Raw genomic sequence first — 21,896 nt, 5'->3', positions numbered from 1 at the left:
TTTTGTCAAACCAACCATCGATTACAATATTTGAAATATTCAAAGCCTGCTTTATGCTTATTGGCATATCTGACAGAATTTGTAGTAATTTGTAAAGTTAAAACACCAAGCAGATCCTATACTGTGATAAAATATGTTAAATGGGAATATCCTCGTCGTTATTAAGTCATTGTGTACACATAGGGAACCTGTTAGAAAAAGACGAAGTCATGGTGTTATACAAAACGTAAGTTTTTCCACTTGAATGAACAATGTTTCGATCAATGTTTGTACGTTATAGGCTGGAGCGAGTTCTGAAGCGGAATGGGAGGATCGTGTACAGTCTGACATTACCACCTCGACTTACTCAAGCAGCTCGGCCTCGGACAACGACATCTCCGAGAATGACACACATGAGGTCATCGAGGAATCAACCACTGATCCCAGCCTGCCACCAAGTGCCAGCCCGTCCGTCATAGCAAGCGAAAGAACGGCCAAAGTTACAAGCAGTTTGCATGTAATTAATCTTCTACAGCCTGTATGTACCCCTTCATCTTACTTCATGGCATGCTTTACTAGTTGTTTCCACAAACAGCATGCATTAAATAATTGCAATTTTGTAACAGCAATTTTCATTGGACTAAACAAAATAGATTTCATGTAAAAAACTTTTTCATTGGTTAGTGACCCAATTGTTTTCATACATGAGCAATTATCATTGCAGAAAATAAAAATAACATTTTAAGCGTAAAAGGACAGTATTTTCCTTAGATTATAAAATGATATTGTTTCCTGTCAGAATAGTTTTCATTTGTCTTCATAAAAAGAAATAAAACAACTAAGATATGTAGTTAAGAAGATTTTTTTTTCCTTTTATTTATTTATTCATATTGATTCATTTATAAAATTGATCCAACTATTAAGAGAATGATATAAACTCTATCTACTTACATATATTTTCAGAAGTAAAAATTTAAATGTTTTTTTATTATTGTCAGAAATTCAGAATGTTTAATCCAATTTGGAATTGGCCATTACATTTTATTACATTTTATCCATTTCTACGCAGTCCATTCAATTTAAATTATATGTTTATTACATATAGTCAAATAGCTTAGTAGTTTTGAAGCTTGAATTTTTCAGCATGAATATTTTGATTGTTGTTTTGATGTCAGAGATATCGGTTAACTCATTCACCCCTGAAGACACATTTGAACTCTTCCAATTCAAAGGATGGAATAGTTCATTATGAAATTTCAGGGATGAATGAGTTAATAATAATTCTGTTGTTACCCTTAATTTTGTTTCTGACTTTTGAAAAATAAAAAAAAAAGACAATAATGATGATGATGAAGTTCAGGGCCCAGTTGTTCAAAAGATGATTAGCTTATTCAGTGATTAGCACAAATTTCAATTTTTGTGTATCATTAAAACAAAACCATTGAGTTAGTTAAAACTTTCCAAATAGCAAATGTTTAGTAGAGTGAATTTACATGCAAAATTGTGAGATTTTACCTGGTATATTGACAAAATTATTACAGGTGCAAAAATGTTCTTTAACAGTGATTACGCTAATCACCTTTTGAACAACTGGGCCCAGATGTTTCTTGCTAAAAAGAAAAGAACTGTAATATGATTATATTTTGAAGGAAAAGATTTAGTTAATGAATAAAATGTATTGAAGTATGGAACGAGATACAGGCAGGAAGTCTACGAGTGCTTTCTTGATTGTTTGCTGTGATTCGAATTTGCTTGAATTAATTTTGCTTTCAAGACCAAAAAAAAAAGCTTATTTTTCTGCTAAATCAAATATCAAAAATAAGTTCAAAATATTTGAAACAAAATGTGTGTCTCTTGCTACCTATTAATTTTCATCACATCTAAAATTAGTTTCAATCATTAGTTCTCATTCATAAAATTAATAAGCAACTACGGAATACATATTAAACCAGTGAAAGTTATTTCAGGTATGTATTTTAACAAAAAAGCCTTTTTATTGAAAGGTAACCCTGGTCCATTGCATTTTCCAGGTGGTAGGTTTTAATAATGTCTAATATAGCTGTTTATGAATAGTAATTAGACGTTTTATAACTTTATTTTTCAAAGGGAAACTATCCTTCGTTGAGGGCTCGATCGCGCAGTTGTTCTGTGACCAGCGGAGGCTATAGAGGGCCGTCAGAACACGTTAGTGTCTCTGTAGATTATGTGTCCATGTACCTGCTCTCATTAACCAACTTGGTCGACAGGGTTTTTGCCAGGTGTATACAGGGTCCTGTACAGGAGGAACCCATTCCAAATTGAAAAATGACCCTGCATTTGACCAATTTCAGTCTGCATTTTCCCAATTTGATTAAAAAACAAGTTTATACAAGTTTCCAGACCTAATACATTTTTGTATGTGCAACATTCAAAGTAAAACTGTCCATGAAAGAGGGGTCTGCGGTGGCCAAGTGGTTAAGGCATCTAAGAATATACTACCACTAGCCCTCCACCATTGGGTCGTCGGTTTGAGACCTACATGGGGCAAACACTAGGTACCGGCCATAGGTCGGTGGATTTTCTCCGGGAACTCCGGCTTTCCTTCACCACAAAAACCTGGCACGTCCTTAAATTACCATAGCTGTTAATAGGACGTAAAACAAAAATAAATTAAACCGTGAAAGAGTACCTGGTATTAAAAATTCCTGAATAACGAAAAGTTGAAATTGATTACGGGTAAACATAAACACTGAAAATTGATTTGTTTATTTATTGCTATACATTTACTGTAAGAAACATCTAGAAGAGAATTTTTGGCAAATCACATGTTTTAATTTTTCCAAACTTATGATATTTTCCCCAACCTGTACATGTGGAGGGAACACTGATGATGTTTCCCAATTTTTACAAGTTCCTGCTCAGGGACCCTTTCACAAAATAGCTGGCGAAAACCCTGGTCAAACTTCCGTCATTTACAACTATAACGCTCGGGAATCAATTCAGATCATTCATGTTCACTTTCACTTGTTTGAGGATGCTAAGGACGGCCTCTCTACGAAACAAAACTTACTCCAAGGATTTTAATCTCAGAATTTCATTTGATTACTTTTTGTTTTTAATTTATCATAATTTTAAAAACAATATATTTTATTTTGGGTATTTTCTTCAGCTAGTGATTAATTTTATGGCCAAATTTAAATTATATTTACTGTGTTTGTATGTAAAACAAAAAGTGAACAATCGTGAAATTTCAATTGATACTTACAACACCTCTGTCAGTGGCGGATTTACGAACCTAGGCGCTTTACGTGTCAAAACTGTTTATCACGAGTTGTTTATCCACGTGTTTGAGCCCAATCACTTAAAACAATCCAGGGTTTGAAATTAACATCTGCAAGCATGCCTAACTCATTCACCCCTGACATTTCATAATGAACTATTCCAACCTTTGAAATGAAAGAGTTCCAATGTGTCTTCAGGGGTGAATGAGTTAATGTAAAGTTGTGTTAAATTTTATGAAAGTCATTTTTGTTCTACACCTGTAGTTTTCTGCATCTATTTAACAATTGTGTTGTTTAATCATGCAAGTTAATACCAATACTTTGAATACATTTATCTCAAAGTTTGTCAAAAGCACATGTATATATATATACATTTGAAATCTGCAAAATCCATACCAGGTTATTTGATCGGTGTAACGTCATGCTACCACAATTGGTACACTACCCAAATTGGTACACAGTCAGAAAATGGTTCGAATAGTACTTTAAAATTAAATTTGAGCATTTTCCATCAACAGTATAACAAAATAGATATTTATCAGCATTTCCACTGAATAGTTTTGTTTTCAGGAACATTTTAAGAGTACACGATGACTTCAAAGTAAACATATCAGAAAACCAGTAAAAAAGACTTAGGTGGACAAAATTTTGGAGGATTTTGAAGGGGTTAAATACAAGCATGTTTAAATGTTGATTTCTGGTCCTGATAACCGCATAATATAAAAGTGTATTTATACAATTGTAGTTGAGTATGATACTTATAAAAGCAATAGATTTTGTTGCAATCGGCACATCAACTAGTAGAAATAGAAACAAGTTTCAAAGCCTGTGATATAGTGTACCGATTGGGGTCCTAATCACAGCCGAAAAACAGACGAAATCTCACTGCAATTTTGCGTTCTATTTTCGAAACAAATTACTTAAAATTAAAACATTTTCAGAAAATGAACCATTGTGGGAGTGTGGCGTTAGTACTCACCTGTAAGACTTTGTGAATGTTCATAAAAAGTTCATTGGTCCGCCATTGACTACTGTCAATTTATTTATTTTCATGGATAATTATTTTCGTGATCATACTTCAAATAACAATCTTTTTGAGGATAACCATTTGCCAGAGAGCTAGTAATATATGTACCAATTTTTGCGCAGTTTGACTAGATTTTCATGGGACATTTGAGAAGAAACAAAATATATGTACTGGTTTGTTTTCTTGTGCAGGAGGTTTAAATTCACGATTAATTCTCTGTGTGATACAAATGGGTGCAATATTTAGTGGGGACGCGAAAATATATCACATATGTTCCAGAACCTGAGCACCTGTCTGGGCGGTATGTCCTGATTTTCATATCGGAATATTTGTAAGAAAATGTCGGTAGGCCTAATTATTTCAATTTGATACACAGTCCTACAGTGTATTTTAGATAGCAATTAACTGCCGTATTTTGTTAAGACTAAAATGCATGACCAGCAAGCGATGGTCCATCTATTGTTTTCCACTGACTGGGGTGAAGCGAGGTGTGAACAATTTACCTGGAGTGGAGAGGTGATCATCTCGGGCAATGTACAGTTAGCCGGTCCGTTTAGTTTTCCAGGTTTCACACAGACAACTTACCTGAGTTTTCACCTTATAAAATCCATTCATGGCAGAAAAAATATATCATACATGTAATAAGGGGGGTCCTATACCTTTGATCATATCATAAAGATATTTTTTTGCCTAGTTAAAGAAGGAAAAAATCGGTACATGGGAAAAATATCATGATAACCGATATATCATAATAACCAATATATCATAATAACCGTTATATCATAATAACCGATATATCATAATAAGTGGGTTCCACTGTACTATGCAAAAGTTGTTCAAGTATAACATTATTGTGTATCAAACTCCTTGCAGATTGAAACTATCACGACAATAGCAGGAATACATTTTTCTTGAAAAAGAACTCAAGATGAAATAACTAATAATTGTAAGGGGGGGGGGGGGGGGGGGTGGGGGGGCATATCTTATGACTATCATATATATTTTGTTTCAGTGTAATTTGTATGCAAAGCCTAAAAATGTCTCTGTTACTATTTATAGTATAAAGTCAAGGTCCTTGTTACTATTCATAGCCAAGGTCCTTGTTACTATTTATAGCCAAGGTCAGTGTTACTATTTAAATCCAAGGTATGTGTTACTATTTATAGCCAATGTCTATGTTACTATTTATAGCCAAGGTCTTTGTTACTATTTATAGCCAAGGGCTGTGTTACTATTTATAGCCAATGTCTTTGTTACTATTTATAGCCAAGGTATGTGTTACTATTTATAGCCAAGGTTTGGGTTGATTTAAACATTTTTTATTTGTCATTCAACAAAAAGGATTAGGCACAAGTTATCTCAACTAAGAAACGCCCTCTCCTATACATTTCATTATATTGATTACATGACAACAACAACAAATATATTTATAATATATATGAACAAAGAAGAAAGGTAGGGAAAAGGGAAGAAAAAGAAATTTAGAAGAATAAGAAAGAGAGATGATAGGATAATACTACTGACCTTAAAATCTTTTACTATTTTTAATGTAGGTTTGGACTATATGGAAGATATTTTCATTGTCTTCATCTGACAAATTTGGAGAACCGTACATAATAACATTTAGAGAAATATTACAATAACGTGAGATATCATCAATCAAAATTTGTCTTTGTCTGATATACAGCATACAATCAAAAAAGTAATGGACTGCATTTTCACACTCATTTCCACATGCACACATTGGATCACCTACAATATTAACTCGATCTATACAAATCATAATTTAAACTACTACATGAATGATGCAATTGTGTATGTAAAATATTTAGTTTTCGATTTCCTACATGAAAAAAAATAGGCAACAAGTAACCTTTGTTTCGCTGAATCGATGATTTAAAAATGTTAACAGATGGCTGCTCTCTGACAGTATTTGGTAAATCGTTCCATAGTCTTATAGAAGAAGGAATAAAGGATTGGAATGAACTAGACAGACGGAAATTGGGAACAGTGTAGTTTTCAGTATTTCTCAAGTTGTAGCTATTGCGTTCGCATACTTTAGGAGGAAGAATGTTAGTTAAATAAGAAGGTGTTTGTTTATTATGGAGTTTGTACATTAGGGAAAGTTTCTTAAGTTTTCTTCTTTTAGATAGAGGTTCAAGTTGGGATTCTTGATACAGTGATTGTTTACTAGAAAAAGAGGGTAGGCCAGTAATAATTCTTGCTGCTTCAAGCTGAACTTGTTCAAGTTTAGTTAGATCTGCTAGAGAACAACCATTCCAAACTTCACAGGCATATTCCAACACAGGCAACACAAATACTTTATATATTCTTAACAAAGTTTTCCTACTCAACAGTAATTTAAGCTTTCATAGTACTGATACCTTTTTCATGCATGTTTTTTGAATTTCGGAAATATGTAAAGACCATTTTGCATCTGCACTAAATATTACGCCTAAATGTTTATGACTTTCAACACAATTCAGAGTCTCAGTACCAAAACAAATCTGTAAAGGAAGTATATTTCGCGAATTAGATATAAATAACACATCAGTTTTCTGTTGATTAAATTTAGTAAGCCAGTCCCGTGACCATTTGTCAAGTTTTTCCAAATCTCTGTTTACACACATTTCAATATCAGCATGAGAAGACGAAGAATACATCAAAGAGGTATCATCAGCAAATAAGCGTGAAATACAATTTAAATTATCAACAATATCATTAATATAAACCAAAAATAACAGAGGACCTAACACACTTCCTTGTGGTACACCAGCATTTGTGTAACCTATATTAGAATACACACCTTTAACAAGAACCTGTTGTTGTCTGTTTGAAATGTAATTTTTAAACCAATGTAGTAAACCATCTCTAATACCATAAGCATGTAATTTATGTAAAAGACCCCTATGCCAAACTCGGTCAAAAGCCTTCGATATATCACAAAAAATTAGACAAGTATGTTTTTTTTCTTCTAATGAACAACATATATTATGGTAAATTTCTATTAGCTGATGGACAGTGGAATGATGAATCATAAAACCAGATTGTTTTTCGTAAAATAAAGAATGATCAAGGAAAAAATTATAGATGTGTTTAAATACAACCCTTTCAAAAACCTTACCTATACAAGACAACAAAGTAATTGGTCGGTAATTTGACACCAAGTGTCTATCACCCTTTTTGAACAGAGGTAAAATAATACCATGTTTCCATATTTCAGGGAATATTTTAGAATTTAGTGACATATTAAAAAGAATTGACAATGGCTTACATATAGAATTCGCTGTAAATTTTAGCATATGATGACTTATAGTATCATGACCAGATGCTTTTCCTAATTTCAGAATTTTCAAAATATCACATATTTCATCACTTTCAACCACAATAGAATCAAGTACAGAATCAGTTCTGGAATCAAAACTGGGTAAAGATTTGCCAATATCATCTATGTTTGAGATAGAGCTAAAATAATTATTTAGAATATTTGCTTTCTTATCATCATCATATTCAATATTTCCATTGCAAGGATTAACTAGAGGTGGAATGACCTCTTGAGAACCCGACTGTTTTAATAATTTACACACAAGTCTCCAATATGATTTAGGATTACTGTTATTAAGATTATCTATAATATCACCAACACTATTATAAAACATTTCTCTTGCATATTTTTTCATATTATTAACCTTATTTCTTTGTCTTTTAAATTTCTCTAAGTTGGATATGGACTTAACATGTCTAACGGCATAATGTAACCGGTCTCGTAACTGAAAAGCTTTTCTTAATTGGGAATTCATCCACAATTTATCACGAGGTCTTATATAAACTGTTTTTTTAGGTATACATTCTTTAGCAAGTTTCAAAAATTGTTCAGTAAATTCAACACATGCTACATTAACAGAAATAAAGTTTTGAAAAAATGTAGGCCACTCAAAAGTATCTATTAAAAAATTTAACCTATTAAAATCAGCATGTTTATAGGCCCAAATTTCTCGAGTGTAGGTACAAGAGAGATTAACAGGTATAGACAAAAATGCAATACATGCATCATGATCACTTATATTACGATCAATCGGAATTACTTTTAGGCTTGGGTTACTAATTATTTAAAGGCAAGGTTTGTGTTACTAATTATTTAAAGGCAAGGTCTGTTTAACTATTTGTAGCCAATGTCTTTGTTACTATTTATAGCCAAGATATGTGTTACTATTTATAGCCAAGGTTTGTGTTACTAATTATTTATAGCCAAGGTTTGTGTTACTAATTATTTAAAGGCAAGGTCTGTTTTTAAAACTATTTATAGCCAATGTCTTTGTTACTATTTATAGCCAAGGTCTGTTTAACTATTTATAGCCAAGGTCTGTTTAACTATTTATAGCCGATGTATTTAACGGTCAATAAGTTCAGTGAAATCGCAATCCAGCAACTTCATTTGTTAACACGTTCTGATCAAAATTTACACAATTATATAATATACTTCAAGAACCAGAGGTCAAGGTCACTGTTATTACTAAATATAGAAACTTGTCCGGAAACGTACTTACTTGCAATTTTACATTGGAGCGTGGCCAATCATCATCATCTAACAAACATTTTCTATTTTAATTTTGAAATATGCAAAGTTACCTTAATTTTGTATTTTAGTCTTTAACTAATGTATTGAACAGTTGAATTTTGACATTTTGCACTTTTATTTTGTCAAATAGAGGTCATTGTAAGTGTTTTTAGAATGTTTTAATTTTATCACAGTTTGTGCCCTATGAAATATTTGAAAACAGTGGTACATAGTATTTCTTGAATTATAAATGCATAGCATTTCAATATTCAAGCCATTCATGAATGGAAAAGAAGCAAAATTATGCATCAAATTTTGGAATGAAACTTGAAATAATTAAGATCACGATTGCAAAAGGACTAAAGAAAAATAATGTGTCGGTTTCTATTTTAAGTATTTCTATTTGATTTGTGTGTAAAAGTGTGTAAAATCTCGAGTAATATTTCTGCCGTTGTTGATTATGTGCCGTTACAGCACTTTTGTATTTTATTTACAGCCGACGAGTACGACCTCGGTGAGTCCACCTCCAGATAAAGGTATGTTTTACCCAGAAAAATGATGTCATAAATAGCCTTCACACTAATGCGTACCGGGAAACTTTCACCTAGTGTAAATTACGCCCTTCACTAGTCGAATCTCTGTTGGTCCAGTGTAAATAACACCCTTCACTAGTCAAATCTCTGTTGGTCCAGTGTAAATAACACCCTTCAATAGTCAAATCTCTGTTGGTCCAGTGTCAATTATGCCCTTCACTAGTCAAATCTCTGTTGGTCCAGTGAAAATTACGCCCTTCACTAGTCAAATCTCTGTTGGTCCAGTGTAAATTACGCCCTTCACTAGTCAAATCTCTGTTGGTCCAGTGTAAATTACGCCCTTCACTTGTCAAATCTCTGTTGGTCCAGTGTAAGTTATGCCCTTCACTAGTCAAATCTCTGTTGGTCCAGTGTAAGTTATGCCCTTCACTAGTCCAATCTCTGTTGGTCCAGTGTAAATTACGCCCTTCACTTGTCAAATCTCTGTTGGTCCAGTGAAAATTACGCCCTTCACTTGTCAAATCTCTGTTGGTCCAGTATAAATTACGCCCTTCACTAGTCAAATCTCTGTTGGTCCAGTGTAAATTACGCCTTTCACTAGTCAAATCTCTGTTGGTCCAGTATAAATTACGCCCTTCACTAGTCAAATCTCTGTTGGTCCAGTGTAAATTTAGCCCTTGGCTAGTCAAATCTCTGTTGGTCCAGTGTGAGTTTCACCCTTCACATGAAGTTTCTATATAGGGCGAAAAATTTAACTGCAGCGAAAAATGTCCTAGTATAAAGTATTTTAGAGGCAAAGGGCATTAAACAAGGGTCAAAATATTTGTCAAATAGCTTGGTAAGGTTAGGAATTAACAAACTTGTTCAAATGATCAGTGATCTTAACTTAGCAACCTAAGTCCATGGGGATCAAAGTTTAAATAAGTAAAGTAACTTATACTTAAGGCTTCACTTTCAAACTACTGCGTGCATTTCAAGTTCATTTAAAATATATCCAGGCAAGTGATTCAAGGCCAAAGGGTTCTTTTTCTATTAAATTCCCTCCTTTGATAAACTATATTTTGATAACTTTTTAAGTTGATATTTGGAAAAAAATATTATTTCAGTGAGTTGCTTGATCTGGGAAGACAAAGAATGTAAGAAAGTGGAGTTAACCGCCCTAGATATTGGCTGGACGATTATTGAGAAAGTGGACAATATTCCAGAGAGTTCCGATTACCTATGGATTGGTCTGAGTTTCTCCCTGTTTCAGGGCATCGTGCCGTTGATATTCCGACTGTACCATGCCAAAGAGTTCCCAGACTTTCTCACCACAGATGGCCTGTTACGCATATCGTTGCTGTTTATTTCTAATTCCTGGAGGTAGGTAGGACACAGAACTTCAAGCGAAAGGTGCTTCTATGAGACGCCGGCTACGAAATGATGAGTCAATATTCTCTGCAAAAGCCCATGTTATCTATCTCAGCCTTGACATAAAACACAAACAAACCAAACCAAATCATCTCAAACTTTCTCTTGGTCCAATTACAATAGATAAATAGTTTCAGCAAATATGCATGTAATATTTACATTATCACTGCAATTAAGTTCCTCTGTACTAGCATTACCATAATGGCTGCATCATTTTGAAATGGAATAATATAAGACAACTGTTAGAAGCAAACATTCTGATGACGTTAGACTGTTCCAGGAATCACGTTTGCATTAACAACACAGACTCTTCAATATCAAAAATGTCAGGATCTGTATTTAGGTCAATAACAACTAAAAACTTAAAATGTAAATATAAGCATTGAACAACAGTTTTTCAATGTTCATGCCTTCATGAAGGCAAAACGCCTAGCAGGCTTCATGGAATTTATGTAATACTATGTGACGGATTTGCTTATTAATAAACAGCATGAAATTAAAAAAAAATGCCATTCCATCCTTTTTAAAAATTGGTAAATATTTCTTCATTTGTAGAATTAACCTTATAATGGTGAACGGTATGATTCAGAGGCTGTGCCTTGGGGGCATTTTTTTCTTCCTCCTCTCAGTAGCTGATAGAACCTTTAAACAGGTATGTAGTTCGTACTCAGATTGAACAGGTACATAATTCAGACTCCCTCTGAACAGGTACGTATTTCATTCTCCAACTGAACAGATGTGTAGTTTGTACTCAAACTGAACAGATACATAGTTTGTACTCAGACTGAACAGGTATGTAGTTCATTCTCCGACTGAACAGGTGTGTAGTTTGTACTCCAATTGAACAGATATGTAGTTAGGGCCCCATATCGGAGATACAGGTGCTCTATAGTTATAGTAATCATCCTGTCTGTCTGTCTGTCTGTCTGTCCGTCCACAAATTTTGTTCCTGGCTGATAACTTTAGTATTTATTGACCGATGGACATGAAACTTGGTCAAGATGTTCATTTCACAAAAATACACATTAAGGTAAAAAGTGAAGGTCAAAGGTCAAGGTCATTAGGTTCAAAGGTCAAGGTCAAATTTTACATCTTTTCACTGATGAACATTTTGTTACGACATTATGAAGCAAAGTTGATCAGAATTAAACAAGGAGTCAACTGACCAAAGGTCAAGGTCATCAGGTCAGGGGTAGAGGTCAAATTTTGCATCTTTTCACTGATGAACATTTTGTTATGACATGATGAAGCAAAGTTGATCAGAATTAAACAAGGAGTCAACGGACCAAAGGTCAAGGTCATTGGGTCAAAGGTGAAGGTTAAATTTTGTACTTTTTCCCGGATGAACATTTTGTTATGACATTATGAAGCAATGTTGTTCAGAACTAAACACAGAGTCAACTGACCTTAGGGCCAGGTTACGCGGTCCAAAGGGTCAAGGTTAAGTTTTGTATTTTTCACTGAACAACATTTTGTTATGATATTAAGAAGCAAAGTTGGTCGGAATTAAAGAATAAGTCAACTGACCAAAGATCAGGGTCACTGGTTTAATGGTTAAGGTGATTTGGGTCCAAAGGTCAAAGACAAAGTGGATCTTTGACTTTGACCCTGGCTCTTGATGGAGGAGGTATATAAGGTGAAATAAAACAAATCAAAGCTAACAAATGAGTATTGCACCCGTATTTACATTTCTGTTAGCCCAGCAAATATGGAGGTGGAAGGAAACAAGACTCACATCATAGTACATGTAAAATGTATATTTTGCTTCCTTGCGATTATTTTTGAAGTTCAAATGTCAAACGTCAAGCTCAGCTATATGGGCAGATTGCTTCTTATGGGGGATATATTGCCACAAGATGGGGCCCTTACTGACCTGTCAGTGTTCTAGTTTGTACCCCAACTGAAAAGGTACGTAGTTCATTCTCCGACTGAACAGGTGTGTAGTTTGTACTCCAACTGAACAGATATGTAGTTCGTACTCTGACTGAACAGGTACATAATTCGTACTCCGTCTGAACAGGTACATAATTCGTACTCTGTCTGAACAGATATGTAGTTCGCACTCCGACTGAACAGGTGTGAAGTTTGTACTCCGACTGAACAGGTGTGTAGTTTGTACTCCAACTGAACAGGTATATAGTTCGTACTCCGACTGAACAGGTATGTAGTTCGTACTCTGACTGAACAGGTGTGTAGTTCATACTCTGACTGAACAGGTACATAGTTCGTACTCCAACTGAACAGGTATGTAGTTCGTACTCCGACTGAACAGGTGTGTAGTTTGTACTCCAACTGAACAGGTATGTAGTTCGTACTCCGACTGAACAGGTGTGAAGTTTGTACTCCGACTGAACAGGTACGTAGTTTGTACTTCGACTGAACAGGTATGTAGTTTGTACTCCAACTGAACAGGTATGTAGTTCGTACTCCGACTGAACAGGTATGTAGTTCGTACATTGACTGAACATGTGTGAAGTTCGTACTCCGACTGAACAGGTGTGTAGTTTGTACTCCGACTTAACAGGTGTGTAGTTTGTACTCCGACTGAACAGGTACGTAGTTTGTACTCCGACTGAACAGGTACGTAGTTTGTACTCCGACTGAACAGGTGTGTAGTTAGTACTCCAACTGAACAGGTACATAGTTTGTACTCCAACTGAACAGGTATGTAGTTCGTACTCCAACAGAACAGGTATGTAGTTCGTACTCCAACTGAACAGGTACGTAGTTCGTACTCCGACTAGTCAGTCAGGACACAAGATATTGACTTGTCCACCGGTCTTTGACGGACAGAAATGGACTCAATACAGATGTTTGTACTATGTAGCTAGTCCCCTATGACAAGGGCAAATTTTATTCCAGGTCTTATATTTCATGCCTCCAGTATTTCTTGAAAGCTGTTTTAGAAGCCTATTGAAGAAAGCTATTGGAAAATTGCTACCTTTTCCAGGAGTCCAACTCAGAACTACCGCTTAGTAGTCAAGTGCTCTAAAGGAATATTAGCTAGAGCCCATTCATTTAAAAGGAACAGGATGCTTATTTCTACAATTTCTGAAACAATTTCACCTGTATATAGTCTACATCTGTCTATAACTACCACCTTGGTTATGATTCCAGGTTTACAAGACTTGACTTTAGATATTGGCGACATATTAAGGGGATGAGCCTACTGTACGGCGAGATTTGCAGCGGTACATTGTGATTTTACTGTCACAAATTCAGTTAAACTGGCGATGCGGGGCAGTTTAAAACAGATATACACATGAATTTGCGACAGTATAGTCACAATATCAGAACAGCCACAAATCTCAAAATACGGTAGGACTATCTCCGTTCTAATTAAAATAAGCTAAAGTCACCAAAAGAAACGACAGTTTTAAGATGTTTTTCGGTGTTATGCCATGGCAAATTCTTTCGATTGGCCAATCAAATTCCATGTTATTTATTTACTTTTTTTGTAATTATTATATATTTATTACATTTTACAGCGTCTGCTGTACGCCAAACACTTCTGTTACCTGACCTCGTCACGACGAGCGAAGAAGTTTGATATGCCTCACTTCCGTTTAAATAAAGTCAGAAATATCAAAATCTGGCTGTCCTTGCGATCCTATCTCAAGGTATTGTAAAGATTTCCACACTCCTTTGTAATACTCATAATTTTTCTCTTTTATGAAGAAAAAAAAAGACATTTTAAAACTTTGTTTTTGTACTTTAGTGTTCTCGTTTGATAATATTATACCGACTTAAGCTTCTTTTGCATCTGTTTTTCTTTGAAAATATGACATTTGTAATTATTGTTCATTTTATCTATTCCTGAGAAAATTTATGCAGTATTCCTTCAGATTTGTAAATAGTCTGTAGCTTGTTTTTAATAAGTTATATATCATAAAGAGTTTCAAAAACTGCAGTGTTTCATTTTTTGTGTTAAATGAACTTACATCTATTAAAAACTACTGATGTGTTCATGCAAATATTGTTTATATCGTTTATTTTACGTATCTACAAACCTTTTTTCTGTTGTAGAAACGAGGTCCACAGCGATCGGTGGATATTATTGTATCTGTGACGTTCCTGTTGACAATTATTATACTTACCTTGATGTGCCTTCAGGTAACTGTGTACTTTATTGTACCTTAATTAGCCAACTTAACTTAGTCTTAGCTCACTTACAAAATGTCACCCTCACATCGGCTTAATATCACCCTCACATGAGTAATCTCACATGAGCTTAATATCATCCTCACATGAGTAATGTCACATGAGCTTAATATCATCCTCACATTACTGTCACATGAGCTTAATATCACCCTCACTTGAGTACTGTCACATGAGCTTAATATCACCCTCACATGAGTACTGTCACATGAGCTTAATATCCCCCTCACTTGAGTACTGTCACATGAGCTTAATACCACCCTCACATGAGTACTGTCACATGAGCTTAATATCACCCTCCCTTGAGCACTGTCACATGAGCTTAATACCACCCTCACATGAGTACTGTCACATGAGCTTAATATCATCCTCACGTGAGTAATGTCACATGAGCTTAATATCCCCCTCACATGAGTACTGTCACATGAGCTTAATATCACCCTCACTTGAGTACTGCCACATGAGCTTAATACCACCCTCACATGAGTACTGTCACATGAGCTTAATACCACCCCCACATGAGTAATGTCACATGAGCTTAATATCATCCTCACATTACTGTCACATGAGCTTAATATCACCCTCCCTTGAGCACTGTCACATGAGCTTAATACCACCCTCACATGAGTAACGTCACATGAGCTTAATATCACCCTCACATGAGTACTGTCACATGAGCTTAATATCATCCTCACGTGAGTAATGTCACATGAGCTTAATATCACCCTCACATGAGTACCTTGTCTTTCTCACATGATTCTAATGTCACCCTCACACAAGATTAATGTCACCCTAATATAATTTATCTCCTCCTCACATTGAATGTCATTCACATGATTCTAATGTCACCCTCACACAAGATTAATGTCGCCCTAGCATGATTTAATTTCACCGTCACATAGTTTATTTTAATGTCACCCTCACATAAGTTCAATGTCATTCTCATGTGAGGTTAATGTCACCTCATATGATTTTAGTGTCACTCCACTTGAGTTAAATGTTGCCCCCACCAAATTTTAATGTCACCTTCATGTGAGATTAATATCACCCTTACATGAGTATAATTTCACCCTTATGTGAATTTAATGTCACCCTCACATGAGGTTTAGGTGTGGACACTTATAGTGACATGAGATATTTGAATTTTAGCTGTTGAAAGATGTGGACACCCCCAGTGACACAAGAAATTAATATTTCAGCTGTTGAAAGATGTGGACTCCCAGAGTGACATGAGATATTTGTATTCCCAGTGACATGAGATATTTGCATTTTAGCCCTTGAAAGATGTTGACACCCACCGTGACATGAGATATTTGCATTTTAGCTGTTGAAAGATGTGAACACCCCAAATGACACAAGATATTAATATTTAAGCTGTTGAAATATGTGGACTGCCAGAGTGCCAAGAGATATTTGTATTCTCAGTGACACGAGATATTTGTATTCTCAGTGACACGAGATATTTGTATTCTCAGTGAAACGAGATATTTGTATTCTCAGTGACACGAGATATTTGCATTTTAGCTGTTGAAGGACACAGACACATATCTGGATTTCCTGTGTAACTGGGAGCTTCTTGTATGGTGTATGGCCCTCGGCGTGTACCTACTCCGCTTCATGACCCTCGGACTCAAGATCAATAAGAAATACCGCAACCTGTCAGTACTCATCACAGAGCAGATTAACCTGTATTTACAGATGGAACAGAAACCACACAAAAAGGAGGAGCTCATGGTGGCCAATAACGTCCTCAAATTAGCCGAGGACCTCCTCAAGGTAGGTCATGGCTATAAAGGTCAGGTTCAGCCGAGGACCTCCTCAAGGTAGGTCACAGCTATAAAGGTCAGCTTCAGCCGAGGACCTCCTCAAGGTAGGTCACAGCTATCAAGGTCAGGTTCAGCCAAGGACCCCCTCAAGGTAGGTCACGGCTATAAAGATCAGGACCTCCTCAAGGTAGGTCACAGCTATAAAGGTCAGGTTCAGCCGAGGACCTCCTCAAGGTAGGTCACGGCTATAAAGGTCAGGTTCAGCCGAGGACCTCCTCAAGGTAGGCCACGGCTATTTAGGTCAGGTTCAGCCGGGGACCTCCTCAAGGTAGGTCACGGCTATAAAGGTCAGGACCTCCTCAAGGAAGGTCACGGCTATAAAGGTCAGGTTCAGCCGAGGACCTCCTTAAGGTAGGTCATGGCTATAGATTCAGGACCTCCTCAAGGTAGGTCACTGCTATAAAGGTCAGGTTCAGCCAAGGACCTCCTCAAGGTAGGTCACGGCTATAAAGGTCAGGTTCAGCCGAGGCCCTCCTTAAGGTAGGTCATGGCTATAGATTCAGGACCTCCTCAAGGTAGGTCACTGCTATAAAGGTCAGGACCACCTCAAGGTAGGTCACAGCTATAAAGGTCAGGACCTCCTCAAGGTAGGTCACGGCTGTAAAGGTCAGGTTCAGCCGAGGACCTCCTCAAGGGAGGTCACGCTATAAAGGTCAGGACCTCCTCAATGTAGGTCACGGCTATAAAGGTTAGATTCAGCCGAGGACCTCAAGGTAGGTCACGGCTTTAAAGGTCAGGACCTCCTCAAGGTAGGTCATGGCTATAAAGGTCAGGTTCAGCCGAGGACCTTCTCAAGGTAGGTCACGGCTATAAAGGTCAGGTTCAGCCGAGGACCTCCTCAAGGAAGGTCACGCTATAAAGGTCAGGACCTCCTCAATGTAGGTCACGGCTATAAAGGTCAGGTTCACCCGAGGACCTCCTCAAGGTAGGTCACGGCTTTAAAGGTCAGGTCCTCCTCAAGGTAGGTCATGGCTATAAAGGTCGGGTTCAGCCGAGGACCTCCTCAAGGTAGGTCCTAGCTATAAAGGTCAGAACCTCCTCAAGGTAGGTCACGGCTATAAAGGGCAGGTTCAGCCGAGGACCTCCTCAAGGTAGGTCACGGCTATAAAGGTTAGGACCTCCTCAAGGTAGGTCACTGCTATAAAGGTCAGGACCTCCTCAAGGTAGGTCACAGCTATAAAGGTCAGGACCTCCTCAAGGTAGATCACGGCTATAAAGGTCAGGTTCAGCCGAGGAGTTTCTCAAGGTTGGTCACGGCTATAAAGGTCAGGTTCAGTCATAATATAAGACTCTTTCATGCCCAGGGGTGTAGGATAGGTTATTTCCACCTGTGGGTTTTTGCCAAATTTGAAAATCTCGAGTTTGGAATTTCCCTATCTTACATTCCTGGGCATGAAAGAGCATTTTTCTCTCATTCCAACTACCAAAATAAGCTCGGACACTATGAAAATTGGTTTGGACTGGCTACCATTTGGAAAATATCAACATTTCCTATTTATTTTATATCAACATTTCCTAGTTATTTTATATCAACATTTCCAATGAGTTACTTTGACGAAAAGCACACACACAGATATGTCAGTGAGATTTAGCACACCCTGTATTTACAAACATATAGTCTGTACAGAAAAAAAAAAAATATCATCTTTCCAACTTCTATGGTTAATATAGTGTAAATGATTTTAATTTTTATCACGTCCCCTTTTCCTTCCGCATTGCAGCATTAAGACTTTTCCAAATTTGTAACGTCACGTCATTGTTGAGCAATTGTGACATGATGTCATGTGACATGGGGTGTAAAATAGAAATTTCTTAGAGCTGTTATAACCCTTTCTTACCCTGGACAGCTCTATCTTACACAAACGGACATGAGAGAAATATTATTATATTCTTAAGGTAACATATCATGCCATATAGAATGCTATTTGTCATTATGGATGTCGGCATTTGTTTATGATTGAGTCAGCAAAGGTCATATTGACATATATTACTGTAAAATCTTTTTGTGGGACATTTAATTTCGTTTATTTCGTAGTTAACAAAATCCACGAAATTTAATTCCCACAAAAACATAAATTTGGTATGATATATATATGGGAAAAACAGAAATCAGCATTATATAATGTCCTTGAAACAGGCTTGTATATGAAAACCCTGAAGTTGTAATCCCACAAAAATAAATGATTCTACAGTACTTGTTGATATTGGTATCTGCAATTAGTTCAGGATCTGAGGCACATTGAGGCAATGTCATATACATACAGGTTGGTTTATGTGGAGGACGATCTGCACGAGGTAAGGTGGAAATGTCAAGGTCACTGGATTTGGATATCTGCAGTTTGATCAAGGATCTTATAAAGATTAGGGTCACGGTCAAAAAGAGTTATGTATAGATTGTACGAAGGTTATATATCACAACCAGTAAGTGTTTTACATAAACACTTACTGGTTGTGATACATAACATTTGTACAATTCCTATTGACCAACCAGAAGAAAGTGTTTAGAAATAAGAGTCATATATATAGGTTTTAGTGATTGAGCCAATGTCATATTAATATCAAATCTCATTAAGATAATTTCTGTTTTAATGTCGTGCACCGTTTAAATGGTTCCTGTATGTAGTTGTTATTTTTATCCTTACTTGCAGGAGCTGGAGAGTCCCTTCAAAATCTCGGGTGTCTCGGCCAACCCTGTCATATACAATGTAACCAAGGTCGTTGTCCTGTCAGCATTCTCTGCTGTCCTAACAGAACTCCTGGGATTCAAGATGAAGCTCTACAAGATCAAACTCAGGGCATAATACATACGAGGCCTTCAAAGTCTATTCATATGTTTCTTTTGGCGTATAACACTAACCTATTGCTGTGGTGATTCCAACCCCTGTTGCCTTGATAATACTAAGACATGTTGCCATAATGACACTAAGACATGTTTTCTTGGTAATGCTCATGCATATTGCCTTGGTAACACTACAAAACATGTTGCTTTGCTTATGCTAATACATATTGTCTTGATAGTGCATTAAATTATGTTGCCTTGGTAACACAGAAAGACATGTTGCCTTGGTAACACAGTAAGAAGTGTTGCCTTGGTAACACAGTAAGACGTGTTGCCTTGGTAACACAGTAAGACATGTTGCCTTGATAAGATATTAAGATATGTTGCCTTGCTAAGATATTAAGACATGTTGCCTTGGTAACACAGTAAGACATGTTGCCTTAGTAAGGCAGTAAGATATGTTGCCTTGGTAACACAGTAAAAAATGTTGCATTTGTAACACAGTAAGACATGTTGCCTTAGTAAGACAGTAAGATATGTTGCCTTAGTAAGACAGTAAAATATGTTACCTTGGTAACACAGTAAAATATGTTGCCTTGTTAACACAGTAAGACATGTTGCCTTGGTAACATAGTAAGACATGTTGCCTTGGTAAGATATTAAGACATGTTGCCTTGGTGACATATTAAGACTGAGTAAGATATGTTGTGTTTGCAACATTAAAGATTGATACAAATCTTTAATAGCAATATATCCACAAATCTTTCTAATTTGGAAAGAAAAATCAAATCAGAAACCTCCGGGTATTCAGCTCAGCATATATATATGTTTGGTATGTGTACAGGGACCTACTTGTATATTCTGAGATGAATCCCGTTGATGACAATAGAAGGAACATTTGTACATGTCCATATTTAAGTTATAACTTTACACTTTTTGATAACAACGTTTAAATACATATAGAACTACAGTTCATAATTCACAACTTCAATACTTAACTGTTGATGTTGACCTTACTGCAGAAGTGATAAGCATTCTTGGTTGTGTAACATTTAAAAATTGTAAAAAGAGTAGAGTCTGTCAACATATGAGTTTGTGTTAAACATTTTTCATTGAAAATTCTAAAATTCTACTTAGGCTGCTTCTGAATCAATGGGTGGACAACTCCACAGGACACCCACCATCCCCCCGAGACAGCTGTATATATATATACAAGGCATTAGGTATGTTGTATTGAGTCATGTTATACTGTAGAACCTCGTTATAATGCCCATTGTGTATAGCATTGCATCGTACATATGTACACACTTCATATTTAGAGGAAATCATTAGATGATGCATTTTTTTTCTGCATCCTCACCGGTTATATCATAATCACATGGAGGTCGTTGATTCGTAGTATTGACTCGGTGTTACTATTTTAAGAAACACTTTGATTGTAGCGTCACAATACACTCTGCAAAACTCAATATAATTTATAATCCATTTTTCTCTTACGTTCCCTCTTGTTTCATGATAAAAGCACCATGATTTCACATCTAACGATTACCGGGGGTAAGGACTTTAGTTTCAGTGAATATGACATACCTGGTAAATGACATGCATCACTCGGGTCACACCCGCAAAATTTAACTATCACCCTCGACCATCTCATGACCTGCATGGGTCAAACAAAATCTCTTGCATTCCGGCAACATGACCCGCAATCACCTGCCTCCGCACTCATGTAATGTGATTATCTGAAATAGGATACATAATGATGTATAAACCTTGACTCTCTGTTCACTGATATTGCTTTCTCGGGGCCAAATGCTGTATTCACTTCAATTAAAATCTATAATTGTATCGAGTATATGGAGTATATACTGTAAAACTTTGTTATAACGCCACTTGTTTCATATGGCACCTCACTTACCACTGACATGTTTCAATATTATGCCACTTGTTTCATGTGGCACCTCACTTAACACTGACATGTTTCAATATTATACCACTTGTTTCATGTGGCACCTCACTAACCACTGACATGTTTCGATATAACGCCACTTGTTTCATATGGCACCTCAATTACCACTGACATGTATCAATATAAAGCCACTTGTTTCATGCGGCACCTCACTTAACCCTGACATGTTTCAATATTATACCACTTGTTTCATATGGCACCTCACTAACCACTGACATGTTTCGATATATCGCCTCTTGTTTCATGTGGCTCCTCACTTACCACTGACATCTTTCAATATAATGCCACTTGTTTGATGTGGCACCTCACTTACCACTGACATGTTTCAATATAACTCCACTTGTTTCATGTGGCACCTCACTTACCACTGACATGTTTCGATATCATGCCACTTGTTTCA

General features: G+C 36.3%; 1 protein-coding gene across 5 annotated transcripts in view; it reads left to right on the top strand.

Moving 5' to 3' along the window:
• The window catches only part of LOC110464174 (putative homeodomain transcription factor 1), a 32,478-nt gene extending 10,876 nt beyond the window's left edge, over positions 1 to 21,602 (top strand). For 2 of the 5 annotated variants that reach the window (XM_021519246.1, XM_021519247.1), the window contains exons 9-17: positions 281 to 517; positions 2,086 to 2,163; positions 9,321 to 9,360; positions 10,464 to 10,719; positions 11,323 to 11,419; positions 14,256 to 14,387; positions 14,794 to 14,880; positions 16,450 to 16,701; positions 19,400 to 21,602. In XM_021519246.1, the coding sequence (XP_021374921.1) occupies positions 281 to 517; positions 2,086 to 2,163; positions 9,321 to 9,360; positions 10,464 to 10,719; positions 11,323 to 11,419; positions 14,256 to 14,387; positions 14,794 to 14,880; positions 16,450 to 16,701; positions 19,400 to 19,552 (1,332 nt within the window). In that variant the 3' untranslated portion in view covers positions 19,553 to 21,602. The remainder of the gene's footprint in view (positions 1 to 280; positions 518 to 2,085; positions 2,164 to 9,320; positions 9,361 to 10,463; positions 10,720 to 11,322; positions 11,420 to 14,255; positions 14,388 to 14,793; positions 14,881 to 16,449; positions 16,702 to 19,399) is intronic. The other 3 variants (XM_021519248.1, XM_021519250.1, XM_021519249.1) reach the window with 3 other exon arrangements.
• Positions 21,603 to 21,896: the final 294 nt, after the last annotated feature.

The sequence above is a fragment of the Mizuhopecten yessoensis genome, unplaced genomic scaffold (assembly GCF_002113885.1).
Source record: "Mizuhopecten yessoensis strain PY_sf001 unplaced genomic scaffold, ASM211388v2 scaffold10969, whole genome shotgun sequence".
NCBI classification, from domain to species: Eukaryota; Metazoa; Mollusca; class Bivalvia; order Pectinida; family Pectinidae; genus Mizuhopecten; species Mizuhopecten yessoensis.
The sequence above is the reverse complement of the archived record's forward strand: the minus strand, read 5'-3'. Positions and strand labels throughout refer to the sequence as shown.